The sequence below is a fragment of the Notamacropus eugenii genome, chromosome 4, assembly GCF_028372415.1.
Source record: "Notamacropus eugenii isolate mMacEug1 chromosome 4, mMacEug1.pri_v2, whole genome shotgun sequence".
NCBI classification, from domain to species: domain Eukaryota; kingdom Metazoa; phylum Chordata; class Mammalia; order Diprotodontia; family Macropodidae; genus Notamacropus; species Notamacropus eugenii.
This window is the reverse complement of record NC_092875.1, coordinates 418129683-418144610: the sequence shown is the minus strand read 5'-3', so window position 1 is coordinate 418144610 and position 14928 is coordinate 418129683. Positions and strand designations below refer to the sequence as shown.

The following is a 14928-nucleotide window of genomic DNA, read 5'->3' as shown; positions in this document are numbered from 1 at the left end:
ATAAGACCCAAAAAGGGAGATTTAGGCTCAGCCAGAGAGAATGAGAAAAATAAGGTATGTACATCCCACCAGTGTAAAAGGGGAGAACAGAGGAGAATACACAAAATGTATTCAAAGGTGAGTGAATACACCACCATGAGGCCTGCTGAATTAGTTGTCTTTGCATTAGACTATAAGCTCCTTGATGGCAGGGGCTTGAAGGCAAGCACAGGATTTTGCCTATCTTTGTATTCCTAACCTTTAGAAGAATGCCTGGCACAAAGGAGGCACTTAATCAATGTTCATTGACTGACTGATTAGAAGCTGAAGATCAGGGCTATTTGAAAGGAAAGCTCTGCAGTATGACGATTCCGTTGGTAGTACAATATTTTGTCAAGTACATTTGGCAACACCATAAAATAGACTAGTTGCAGCTATTTGTAAGCTGGTATAGCCTTAGGCAAAAATTGTTACTCTCCCATATATATAATCCCCAGACAAAATGTGAAAGTCACGTTTCTTTTTTTTAATGTTAAAAAATATTCCTGTCACAGATATTCACTGCCAACTCAGTAAAGACGATGTACATCGTTTTTATCTGACACAAATCAATATAGTCTGCATGATCTCCAGAATGAACGCCAAAGGACCTGTGGCTCTGATGAGCAAATTTAAAGGTCTCCATACCTACATGCTATAAAACTTACCCTAAACTATGACAAATATTTGAATTTATTAGACGATCATGTGGAAAATAGCAACAAAATGTTTAAATACATGGTAAAAATCAGTTGTTTAAAAATATCCAGTAAACTTACTTTTAAAGTAACTTTTAAATGGCATAGCAGCTTGTTAGAGTGTCTAGCAAACAAGAATCACTAAACATGACATATTAAGTAAAATAACAGAGGGATGAAATTATGAATTGGCATTATCTCCCTGAGTTTGTATTTTTTAAGCAGGGACTAGACCTATGTTTTCACTGGTAGAGAGACTCCCAAATGAGAAATGTCTCCCTGCCCATGCAGGTCAGCATCAACTCTACAGCTGAGAGTCTTAAAAGAGTTACTTAGAGCGTGAGAGGTTAAGTGACTTGCCTAGGCCACAAAGCCAACATGTATTAGGATTTTAATTCAAATCTTCCTGGCTTCAAGGACAGCTCTTGATCTAATTTGCCACCCTGATTCTCATTTTAAGCAGAAAAGATCAAAATGCTGATAGCAATTTAAAAGGGTGAATTCATAAGCAACGTTCCTCAGTTTGACAAAATAACATTTTCTCACACACTCACCAAAAAAAAAAATTGTATAGGGAAAACACCAACTTTTAAAGAAATCAGTACTATAGATGATATTGATTTCATAACCCAAAGAAAGTACCTCACCTGCGGTGTGAGCTCCACTTCCAATTCACCAGCTAGGTACTGCCGTTCAAATTCTGCATTTTCTCCCACATAAGAGGAAATCATGCGTTTTATTTGCCTAGACTTAAGTAAAAGACCCAAGCCGAAATCTTCAACACTATAAGGAAAAGAAAAAGTTTTAAACGAATGAATTTGTAAATTATTTGTAAATCACAAGAATTTCTGACAGCTAGTTCTATCATCACACAGAAAAAGGGAAAGGACCAAGACTGCTTTATTTTTTAGGGCAAGTAGGTGGCAAAGTAGATGGAGCTCTAGGCCTGGAGTCAAAAAGACCTGCGTTCAAATCTGGCCTCAGACACTTACTGTGTGACCCTGGGCAAGTTATTTAACCCTGTTGGCCTCAATCACCTCATCTATAAAATGAGCTGGAGAAAGAAATGGCAATCACTCAGTATCTTTGGCAAGAAAACTCCAAATGCGGTCACAAAATGTTGGACACAACTGAAAATGACTGAATAACACTTTATTATTATTTCACTTTCAAAAAACATATCTAATATATCTATATATCTAATAAAATATATCTAAGGCTACATTTTATGACAATAGCAAAAGAACAAAAGACTAAGAAATAGTAAGCATTTTCATACAAGGACACTTCCTAAGAATTCTTAAGGGATGATGCATGTATATATATGCAAAAGAATATAGGGTCATGGTGTAACATGGTGTTACCTTAAAACAAGGTAAACTGAGGTAAACTGAGGCAAACCCAAATGGGTCATGAAAAGTCAGATACAAAGGAAAAACAACTAAAAACAACAAAACTGAGGCACAGCTAGATGGTGCAATGAAAAGTATGCGCCTAAAGTCAGGAAGAGTCATCATTCTGAGTTCAAATACAGCCTCAGGCAGTTACTAGCTGTATGACCCTGGGCAAGTCACTTAGCCTGTTGGCCTCAATTCCTCATCTGTAAAATGAACTGGAGATGGAAATGGAAAACTACTCCAGTTTCTTTGTCAAGAAAACCCCCAATGAGGTCATAAAGGGTTGAAAATGAATGAACAACAAATGACAACAAAACCTGAAGCCAAATGAAAGGGACCACTCCCTTTTAAACTTCTGGGGAGTACAGAACAAAGAATGGGACTTCGCAGATGGGTAACAAGTTATGATTGGTTAAAAGAACTCAATATCATGAATGCTATATATCTATATATGATATATATATGTATACTATATATATAATATATATTCTATATAATGGTGTATACCTGTATATGATATATATAGTATATACATATATTATTTATATAATATACATTATATATATAATGGTGTATGTTTACATATGATATATAGTATATACATATACCATATATAATATACATTATATATATAATGGTGTATATCTATATATGATATATAACTCAATGTCATGTATGGTTGGTTATAGAGCTGAAGCATGGGGGGACAATATGACTGGTTGGAAATAAAGAATAAGCGGTTACCAGTAACCCCCTCCTTCCCTCCTGTGACTAAGAAACATTCATTGTTTGAGTCTACCAGCAAGATTAAAGATAATGGACAGAACTTCTCTGGATAGAAAATCAGACATCCTTCAAGGATAGGTTGGTGGTGTAAAGATACCAGACCAGACTCCCTGGTATCACCCACATATTTCAAGGAAAATAGATTTTCTTGAGGCAAGAGCAGACTAGTGATTAGTAGAACAGGATTTCTAAACTTAATTCATTACAGGTCAGTTGAATTTCTGAATAAAGTTTGGAGACAAATGGTTCAGAGACTTAGGCAGTTACAAGCCAAAATCAATTAACTTTAGATGGGATCAATTTTTAAAAGGACAGATTCAATCTGATCACTGTGGAGTTGTACCACAAGAAATAGTACATGGAAAGTCTTAAGGTGAATTGAAAAAAAAGTAGGTCAAGAAAACAGAATCAGGGAAACAACAGTGGGATCTCTCTCAGCAGGCAATCAATGGATTCTTTCCATTTATATTTTTCCCTTGGATCTAAGATAACAAGGCAGTTTTCCTTGATAATTTGTTGAAATATGATGTCTGGGCTCTCTTTTTGTCCATGGTTTTAAAGTTGTTCAATAATTCTTAAATTATCTCTCCTTGTTCTATTTTTCAGGTCAGTTGTTTTTCCAATGAGATATTTTACATTTTCTTCTCTTTTTTTATGCTTTTGACTTTGTTTTATTGTTTCACATAGAGTCATTAGCTTCTACTTGCCCAATTCTAATTTTAAGAAATTATTTTCTTCAGTTAAGAATTTGTACCTCTTTTTTCAGTTTGGCCTATTTGCTTTTTAAGAAGTTTTTCTCTTCAGTGAATTTTTGTGCCTCTTTTACCATTAGGTCAATTCTCTTTTTTTAAGGTGTTATTTTCTTCAGTATTTTTTGTGCCTCTTTTGCAAAACTGTTAATTTTCTTTTCATAATTTTCGTTACCACTCTCATTTCTTTTCCCAACTTTTCCTCTACCACTCTTATCTCTTTCTTACACTGTTCTAGAAATTTTCATTCCACTTTTGTCCAATTAGCATTTGTCTTTGAGATTTTGGTAGCAGCTGCTTTCACACTGTTGTCTTCTTCTGAGCTTGTGTCTTGGTCTTCCCTGCCACTCTGATAGCTTTTTACGTTCACATTCTTTTGTTGTGGTTCGTTTTCACTTTTTTTTCACAGCTCATTTCTTGAAACTGAACCTTATGTTAAAGTTGGGTTCTTTAATGCTACTATATTCAGAGCTAGTTCTGGGGCTCTGCAAGTTTTCAGTGCTTCCACAGTGGTGATTCAAAGGAGAACACAAGTCACTTAATCTTGTTAAGTTCTGTTCTCCTGGTCTTCGCTCTGGTCTCTAACTAGGAAGGGCCCCTGCTCCTCTTTAACCATATGTACTAGTGGTCCTCTCTGCTCCCGCCTCTTTTTGATTGACCAGAAATACTCCTTTCTGCCCTGGAACTGGGCATAGGAACTATGACTCAGAATGGCATATGGACAATAGAGTTGCCAAACAGCTCCCTGTCCCGCAACTGATGTCAGCTCAGGTTGTAATCTCTATCCGATCGGTTGTGCAACCCAATCCCCCTCCCCCCCTTACTATCTCTGGTCTCAGAGCTCCTGAAGCTGCCTCCAAGTACCTCAGGTGCTGCCTCCACATGTGCTCTCTGGGTCAGCCCAAACCCCAATGTCACAGACCTCTCCAGGCAACCCCCTAAGCTGTCTTAGGTTAGAAAAATGTCTCATCTTGACCTTTTGTTGGCAGAATTCGATTTGAGCCAGTTTTAAATTTGCAGGGGAATGTTAAGAAAGTTTGGCTGAGTTACTGCTGCTAAATCTCTATCTTTAAGAAGTTGAACACTTGAGTAATTATAATGACTAGTCATGGCTGCAGAGAACCAATCACAAAAATACTACCTCCTTTTCAATAAAGGAGTAGTGAAGGACTCTGGGAGTGGAATATTGCATATGTTATCAGACTTTTATCTGTGCAGTTTATTTTTTCCCTTCCCTCCCCAAGGGAAGGTTTTATTAGCAGGATGCCCCGAGGCGAGGTATAGCTAGAAACAACAAGTGTAAAAATAAAAGGCATCAAGTAGATTTATTTTAAAAAATAAACAGAAGGATCTCATTACTGAACATATCCCAAGGAAGGAAAAGCCAGAAACAGTGGTTTAATAGATACCAAAATATTCACAGCAATCATTTGTGGTAGCAAAGGACTGGAAACAAACTATGTACTGACTTAAGAATGGATGGTGAAAACAAAACCAAAGGAATGAAAAATAGAAGACAATGTGAAATATCTCATTGGAAAATCAACTGACCCAGAAAATAGATTCAGGAGAGAGAATTTAAAAATTATTGGTCTACCTGAAAACCATGATGAAACAAAGAGCCTAGACACCATCTTCCAAGAAATTATCAAGGCAAGCTGCCCTGATATTCTAGAACCAGAAGGAAAAATAGAAATGGAAAGAATTCATCAATCATCTCCTAAAAGAGAACCCAAAAGGAAAACTCCTAGGAATATTATAGCCGGATTCCAGAGTTCCCAGGCCAAGGAGAAAATATTACAAGCAGCCAGAAAGAAACAGTTCAAGTATTGTGGAAATACAATCAGGATAGCACAGGATTTAGCAGCTTCTACACTAAGGGATCTAAGGGCTTGGAATATGATATCCAGAAGTCAAAGAAGAGAGTGTTAAAACCACGAATCACCTACACAGCAAAACTGAGTATAATATTTCAGGGGAAAAAATGGAATTTCAATGAAATAGAGGACTTTCAAGCATTCTTGTTGAAAAGATCAGAACTGAATAGAAAATCTGACTTTCAAATACAAGAATAAAGAGAAACATGAAAAGGTAAACAGGTAAGAGAAGCAAGAAGAGACTTATTAAGGCTGAACTGTTTACATTCCTATATGGAAAGATGTTATTTGTAACTCATGAGACCTTTTTCAGTATTAGGGTAGTTAGAGGGAATATAAACGTAAGCATGTATGGGTATATATGTATGTGTATACTGTATATGTGTAGGCATATATATACGTACATGAGTGTATGTGTGTATATATGTATAGATAGATAGATAGATATGCATAGACAGAGGGCACAGGATGAGCCAAATATGAAGGGAGAATACCTAAAAAAATAAAATTTACTGTTGAATGGGATGTACTAGGAGCAAGAGAAAGAGAGAGGTAGAATGTAGCAAATCAACTCACATAAAAGAGGGAAGAAAGAGCTTTTGCAATGGAGGAGAAGAGGGGCGGAGATGAAAGAGAATAAGGGAGCCTTACTCTCATGGGATTGGGTTTAAGGAGGAATAACACACACTCCATTGGATATGAAAATCTATTTTACCCTGCAGAAAGGTAAGGAGGAAGTAGATAGGAGAAGGAAGATAACAGAAGAGACAGCAAATTAGGGAAAGGGATAATCAGAAGCAAACACTATTGTGGGAGGACAGGTTAAGGGAGAGAATGAAATAAACTGAGGGCAGGATAGGACAGAAGGAAATGTGGTTAGTCTTTTGTAATGTAACTATTGTGAAAGTGTTCTGCATGACTACACATGTATGACCTATATTGATTGCTCGCTTTCTCAATGAGGGTAGATGGGGAGGGAGGAAGGGAGAGAACATGGAACTCAGAGCTTTAATAATGAAAGTTAAAAATTGTTTCAGCATGCAACTGGGAAATAAGATGTACAGACAATGGCATATAGAAATCTATTTTGCCCTACAGGGAAAAAGAGGGGTGGGAGATGGAAGAAGAGAGGGTAATAGAAGGAAGGACAGACTAGGGGAAGGGGTGGATGGGGTGCATGCTGTCCTGGGGTGGGGAGAGATGGGGAGAAATTTTTGAATTCAAATTCTTGTGGAAGTTAATGTTGAGAACTGAAAAATAAATTAATTATATATTTTTTAAAAGACTGGTTAGTAAAAAAAGACCAAAATTATGATATATGAATGTAATGGAATATTATTGTACAGAAAAAAAGGGCAAAAAAGAGCAATAAGAATACAAATGAAAAGATCAATAAAAAGAAAGATGAACTCTAAGTAATGAAATTAAATCAATAAGGTTCCTAGAAAACAAGTAACTACAATCTCTCCCATAGCCAGGAGGTGAGGAACTCCTGGGACAGAACACCATATATACAATCAGACAAGGTTTTGGTAGCAAATAATTTAACTTAATTCTTTATCTTTTCTCTGGGGGGAGGGAAAGGGGGCATAACTAATTGGTAGAGAGTGGGAAATGACTTCAATGTAAAGACGTAAGACATCAACAAAAGACATTTTTTGGGAGAAAATTATGTAGACAAGGGAAAGAGAAACATACAAAGAAATCTGAGGTGGAGAAAAAGGTAGCTGAGGAAACATAACCAGTGACCTCAGTCTTCTCAGTAAAGCAGAAGGCAACAGAATTTTCAGAGTGATGGATGGGGAATAGTTTTCAGGCTTGAAGAAAAAAGTTTGGAAGTTTATATAACATGATAAGGGCCAATGGAAGATGCATATTATTTTTAAAAAATAAACACTGCCAAACATTAGCAGTGAGGAGGCACTGAGAATGTATATCATAAATTTATCATGGACTAATCAATAATTTTATAATTTTCTTCAATAATGCTTCAAAGTACAAGAGTTGGAGTAGGAGTGAAAAACAACAAGGTAAAATATAAAATCAACAAGACTTCCAACATTGGAAAGTCAAAGGGGTAAGGGATTCTAGGGAAGCAGCAAATGCACCCATTAATGTGTCTGATCATGTACTGATTGACATGACATTGTCCACTGGTGCAGGCTTGATTCATTCTTTAAAATAAATTTTTAACTGTACTGTCCTACTTTACATGAGATATATAGTGTTTGTTCTTTCCATCTGCATGCAATCGACAAGATTTATGCCTTTTCAATATTTCTACCAAAGAGTACCCCTATCCAAAATCTACCTGCAACACCAATTTAACAAAAAGTGTCAGTGGCAAAAAAATGCTAATGACTTCATGAAGAATTTTCTACTTGAAACCCCCAAAACACCAACTTTTCTTTCCTCTTTCCAACCAATAAAAAAGTTAAGAAATATTTAACCACTAGATGGCATAGAAAACACATTTCTTAGGCAACTTCAACACATCAAAAAATTCAAGATTTCAATGGTGTACTTTTACCCATGCAGCCAGTAATTCCAACAAGTCTTAAAGGGGGAGTTCTTAACCTCTTTGTGATATGAATCCCTTTGACAAAGTCTAGTGAAGACTATGAAATCTTTCTTAAAATGTTTTTAAATGCATTAAGATGAATATGCAGGATTACACCTGAAATCAATTATAATGAAATAACTATGGAAATATTATTAAAAAAAAAAAACAACCAAAAAACCAAATTCATAGACCTCAGGTGAAGATCCTCTCTGCCTTAGGAAATAATTTCAAGACTGATTGTGGTCCAAAATGTTCATCACCTGGTAACTAACCTTCTGCTTATAAGTCTATCCAAACTTACCTGCTCTAATCCTCAAACTAGTCTATTACCTAGAAATGGTCCCTAAACTGCCTTCCATCTCTAAATCCTGCACTGAGGCTAGACTGCAATCCCTCTACCCCCACCCACACTCAAAGTACATTCAGCCTGAAATAACGTCAGTTTCTGTTTCACTTGCAAATTTCAGAAACTCTAGTTTTAGAAACCTTATTCAGGGTCACCTCAATAAGGTATTGGAACGGGACTTTTGAAGAGCTTTTTCAGGTATCAGAGAATATTACATGTTAGGTTTCTAAATTATTAAAAATTGAAATTGAGTGTAATAAAACTCCAATTCCTTTGTCTCCTTCTCCTCCACGTTCTCCCCACCTGGACACAGTCCCTGGATGTCTTGGCTCTGATAAGTAAGTTTCTGCTTTATCTCTCCAGGCTCCATTCCTGAACCTCATCAGCCTCATCAAAATCATTTTGATTTCTGCTCTTTTATTCCAAAGTGTGAGACCTATTACCATCTTGCCCTTTCATTCCCCCACCTCCACCCCAAGTTGGCATGGCATAATTCATGAACTTAATACATTCTCTATTCAGTCATCCAGATGACAAAGAGCAATAAAATGACCAAAAGCAGATATTTAAAACAGATTTCAGATTAAATAATCATGGTATATTAGCAATGAAAAATTAGCAATTTGCAAGAGAGAGAGAGAAAGAGAGAGAGAGAGAGAGAGAGAGAGAGAGAGAGAGAAGCAGAGACAGTGACAGAAAGAAAGGGACACAGTGAGACAGAGAGACAGGAAGACAGAGACAGAGAGAACATGAGTTTCTTGAGACAGTGGAGACAATATCAGATTTAGAATCAGAGGACTCTAAGATCAAATCCTGTTCTAATGTTTATTAGCTATGGCACCTGGGACAAATTGAGCATCTACTTCTGTCTTAGGTCCCTTCCCTTCTTGCTCTAAAATCTGTTCCTTTGGTCACATTAAAGAAGCCTTTTCATCTAACATTTAGTAGAGGACTATGTATTTCAATGTTAACAGTAAATTTCAAGTTTTGTGTTTCTTTTTTTGTTTGTTTGTTTAAGAAACAAAATTCTACCAGAAGTGAGAAGTTACTTATTTTAGAAGCCCGTGCTGCTATGATTTTAAGTGTGTCCACTGGCCGTCAAACTAGTTAAAGAAATAAAGCCAGCTAAGTGGACCCCCCACACACTGCTTCTGGTCCCTGGATATGTCATGTTTGCCTTCTATCAAAGGGTCTCATTTTTAAAATATATTTTTATTACAATTTTGTTTAATTATAATCCAGCAATTTATCAATGACTTTCAAACTAGCTGCTGAGGACACTTACCCTGCATTATTACTGACAGCTGTAAGTCCCTTTACTCCAGTCTTCAATAAAGCTCCTATGAGGTTCTCTGGAATTCCACAGAGCCCAAAACCTATAGTATTCCCAAAAGAATGAGCAAAGTGTGAGAAAGTCAGCATTTTCTTTGGGGGACAGCAACACTTACCATTTAAATCTCTTTTTCTTTTAATTTAAAATGATTTTGTAAATGGGAAAGGGAAAGAAAAAAACCACTAATTAGGTGTGACTGAATTATAGTTGTATTTCAGTTCATGTAAAACTAAAAGAAAAACTATTGAGAGAGCTTTGATCTACAGTGCAATACTTGTGATAACTGACAAGTCATGAGATACATCTTCTATTTCCATTACTTTCGTATTGTTATCTTGTTTTGGTATTTACATCCCGTGTGGCTGATTGTAATGGGCAGTCTAGGAAGGAGAAAGACTGCTTGCCTCAGATTCAGGAAGACCTGAGTTCAACTCATGCCTCCTAACACTTGGGTACGTTCCTTGAGGGAAAGGACCATTTCCCCTTTGTCTTTGTATCCCCAATGCCTGGAGCATAAGTACTAACTAAAAGCCTGTTAGGACAGTAAGGTGAGGCAGCAGATAGAATGCAGGGCCTAGAGCCAGGAAGATTCCTCTTCCTGAGTTCAAATTCAGCCTCACACACTTAATAGCTGTCTGACCCTGGGCAAGTCACTTAAACCTGGTGGCTTCAGTTTCCTCATCTGTAAAATGATCTGGAGAAGAAAATGGCAAAGCACTCCAGTATCTCTGCCAAGAAAACCCCTAATGGGGTCACAAAGAATCAAACACCATTGCAAGGAACTGAATAACAAACCATACCCAGGTAAAGACACCAAGACACCAAGTCAGGTGCTGTGAGGAACACAGAAAAGGCAGGGCCTCTGCCTTCTGGCGTTTACAGTCTAAGAAAAAAGAAAAGATATGTACACAAATAGCTATGATAAAAGGCAGAATGTAGGCAGGAGTACAAAATCCTATGAGGAATAGAGGAGAGAAATGCCATTTCTTCCTGGAATTAGTGAAAGCTTATTCATGCTTTTTCAAAATGGCATGGTGCCTCAGTTTCTAAAAGCAAGGAGCTGGACCAAAATTACCTGTGAGGTCTCTTCAGGTTCTACAAATCTTAGCATATAGCTTGTAAAATGTTTTACCCTGCTATTAAGACTATTATCAGCATGACTAAGACAAGTAAAAGTTGAGTTTTCCATCATAACAAGAAGGAATCAGGAGAAAGGAGACGCATGCATACATATGTACATATACACACATATATACACATTTATATGTAAATATAAAATATATGTATTTATGTGTGTATGTGTCTCTGTGTGCATGTGAGTGTTTATGGAGAGAGAGAATTAAATGTGGCTATACTTCGAACAAAAGAGAACCAGAAAAATACAAGTTCTATTTCAGCAGTCAGCACACTGCAATGGCTAAAAATCTGGCCTTGAAGTCAGGAAGACCTGGGTTGAAATCCCACCCCTTATATATACACTGGCTTTATAATCCTGGACCAGACCCTTCACTGCCTCAGTGACTGAGCAACTCATAGAGAAAGTGCTGACCTACATACACTGGGAGCTTCCTCCCCCCAGAATTCCCCATACCAAAGGAATCACAGTCTACAAGTGTCACCACCCCTACTTCAGGGTTGTTCTTTGATCATGAACATGGTTGAACCAGAACAGTGATGACGCCACACAATTCCACCATTCATGTTGCTGTGTTCCTTCAGCTGAATAACAAGATGGGTCCACTCCTTCATGCTGAAAAGGAGTGGATTTACTCACCACCAACTAGGATTGTGGATCCATCTGGGATGTCTTTGACTGCTTCCACTGCATCATTATAAAATTGAGTGTGATGGCAAGTGCTGGTGGAAAAGTAGCAACCACAACCCTACAAGGAAAAAACGAGGTCAAAAGGAGTCATTGGAATCTGAAAGCAACTTTACTTTAGACAAGGGAAGTAGGTAAGTAAAGTGATTTTTCATTTTTCAGACACTATTTACCAATACAAACATGCAAGGTATTTTGAGGTTTTAACAATGTACAAATTTCCTTCTCCAACACAGAAGACAACACTGCTATTTACCTAGAATACACTAAGTGAGGATGTATTATTTTTTAGGAGTCATCACAGCAAAGTGGACGTAGTACCTAGTATACAGCAGGTACTTCATAAATGTTTACTGACTGAGTACAGTGCTGAGCTTGGAGTCAGGCAGGAAGAGTGTTGTTCAAATTCTGTTTTAAATTCGTATTAGCGTGATGACCAACGTCACTTAACCTATCTGTTCTTCAGATAAGTTAATAATATATAGAAGCCAGTATGTATCATTACATATACTATCATATTCAGAGAAAAGTTGGCCACATCTTTTATCCACTTTTCTGAAATAAAGCATTTTGATGATGATGATGATGGTGGTAACCTCAATAATAGCTAACATTTACCAGGCACTGTGCTAAAAGCTTTAAATAGATTATTCCATTTGATGCACTCACTTCCACTGAGTCTGAAAGTATATACAACATACCATACCCCTTTGTCCCCCACTTCTGCATAGAAGAGAGAGGTATATGTTCTCAACTTTTACTGGGGCCAAGTTTGGTCAGTCATTTTTGTTTTTTTCATTCATGTTGCTGTAGTCATAATGTATGGTGTATTAAGCACCTACTATGCACCAAAAATTGTGCTAAGCACTTCACAGTATTTTCTCATTTGATCCTCACAATAACCATGCAACATAGCTGCTATTATCATCCCTACTTTATAGAGGAGGAAAGTGAGGCAAATGGAGGTCAAGTGATTGCTCAGTGTCACACAACTGAGCTCATGTTTGAACTCAGGTCTTCCTGACTGCGGACCCAGTGCCACCTAGCTACTCATGCTCAAGATTTACTTTACTAAATCCTATACACCCAGAGCATTTATAAATCCCATTCATAAAAGAGAAGTGATTTGCATTTTTATATAGGAAGATAACAATACTGCATATCTATTAAGAGAATAATTTTTTTAATTTTAAATGTTTATTAATTTTTCTTTTTAACATTCATTTCCATAAAATTTTGAGTTCCAAATTTTCTCCCCATCTCTCCCCACCCACACCCCATAACGTCTTGCATTCTGATTACTCCTTCCCTCAATATGCCCTCCCTTCTATCATCCCCTTCACCCCTTTGTCCCCTTCTCCCCTACTTTCCTGTAGTACAGTATAGATTTTCATACCAAATTGAGTGAGCACGTTAGTCCCTCCTTAAACCAAATGTGAAGACAGTAAGCTTCACTTTTTCCTTCTCATCTCCTCCCTTTTCTCCTCCATTGAATAAGTTTATTTTTGCCTCTTTGATGAGAGATAATTTGCTCCATTCCATTTCTCCCTTTCTCCTCCCAATATATTCCTTTCTTATCACTTAATTTTATTTTTTATATCATCCCTTCTTCATCAATTCACCCTGTATTCTGTGTGTGTGTGTGTGTGCGTGTGAGTGTGTGTGTATAATCCCTCCAACTACCCAAACACTGAGAAAAGTCTCAAGAGTTACAAGTATTGTCTTTCCATGTAGGAATGTAAACAGTTCAAACTTAGTAAGTCCTTTATGATTTCTCTTTCCTGTTTACCTTTTCATGCTTCTCTTGATTCTTGCGTTTGAAAGTCAAATTTTCTTTTCAGCTGTGGTCTTTTCATCAAGAATGCTTGAAAGTCCTCTATATCACTGAATGACCATTGTTTCCCCTGAAGTATTGTACTCACTTTTGCTGAGTAGGTGATTCTTGGTTTTAATTCTAGTTCCTTTGACTTCTGGAATATCATATTCCATGCCCTTCGATCCTTTAATGTAGATGCTGCCAGAACCTGTGTTATACTGATTTTATTTCCACAATACTTGAATTGTTTCTTTCTAGCTGTTACTATATTTTCTTCTTGGCCTGGGAACTCTGGAATTTGGCTACAATATTCCTAGCAGGTTCTCTTTATGGATCTCTTTCAGGAGGTGATCAGTGGATTCTTTATTTATTTTACCTTCTTGTTCTAAAATATCAGGGCAGTTTTCCTTGATAATTTCATGAAAGATGATGTCTAGGCTCTTTTTTTGATCATGGCTTTCAGGTAGGCCCATAATTTTTAAATTGTCTCTCCTGGATCTATTTTCCAGGTCAGTTGTTTTTCCAATGAGATATTTCACATTCTCTTCCATTTTTTCATTCTTTTGGTTTTGTTTTGTGCTTTCTTGGTTTCTCATAAAGTCATTAGCCTCCATCTGTTCCATTCTAATTTTTAAAGAACTGTTCTCATCAGTGAGCTTTTGAACCTCCTTTTCCATTTGGCTAATTCTGTTCTTTAAAGCATTCTTCTCATTGACTTATCAGGGCTCTTTTGCCATTTGGGTTAGTCGATTTTTTTAAGGTGTTAATTTCTTCTGTATTTTTTGGGTCTCCTTTACCAAGCTGTTGACTTGCTTTTCATGGTTTTCTTGCATTGCTCTCACTTCTCTTCCCAATTTTTCCTCCACCTCTCTTGATTTTCAAAATTCTTTTTGAGCTCTTCCATGGCCTGAGACAATTGCATAATTATTTTGGAGGTTTTGCCTGCAGTAGCCTTGACTTTTAGGTTTTCCTCTGAAGACCTAAATGGTTCCTTCTCATCCAGAAAGGATGGAAGAAAATACCTGCTCACCAAGAAAGTAACCTTCTATTGTCTTATTCTTTTTCCATTTGGGGGACATTTTTCCAGCCAGTTCTTTGTCTCTTCTTTTGAATTCTTTGTCAGGGCTGAGATTCAAATCAGCTGCTCAGTTCCCCCAGGGGCTCTAGGTGGAGGGCTCCAAAAATGAAAGCTTCTGCTGCAGGGGGTCCAGACCAAGTTCCCCTCTCCTGGGTGAAGGGACCCTCCCACTGACCTTTGAAGCTGTTTGTGGGTTGAGCAATCTGGGAACTGGTACTGCTGGTGGCTCCTTGAAGTCTGTTCAGGGTCCTGTCCCTGCCACATCAGGCTGCAGTCCAAGCTCCCTGGGCTGCACAGCATGCACTTTGTGCTTCCTGAGCTGTGCTGCATTTTCTCAGCCAAGAATATTTGTAAAAAATATTTTTCCCAAGAATGACAATAGATTTGTGCATTTTTACCACCATCCCAAGATGTTAGAAAGCCAGAGGTACAAAGACACTGTGTC

At 37.3% G+C, this 14928-nt stretch overlaps 1 protein-coding gene across 1 annotated transcript in view; it reads right to left on the bottom strand.

The window, feature by feature from the left end:
• Nucleotides 1–14928, bottom strand: part of OXCT1 (3-oxoacid CoA-transferase 1) — a 174835-nt gene that overhangs the window by 152782 nt on the left and 7125 nt on the right. The window contains exons 2-4 of the mRNA XM_072605736.1: nucleotides 11542–11650; nucleotides 9720–9810; nucleotides 1364–1499 (exon numbers count right to left, since the gene is read on the bottom strand). Of these exons, the coding sequence (XP_072461837.1) occupies nucleotides 1364–1499; nucleotides 9720–9810; nucleotides 11542–11650 (336 nt within the window). The remainder of the gene's footprint in view (nucleotides 1–1363; nucleotides 1500–9719; nucleotides 9811–11541; nucleotides 11651–14928) is intronic.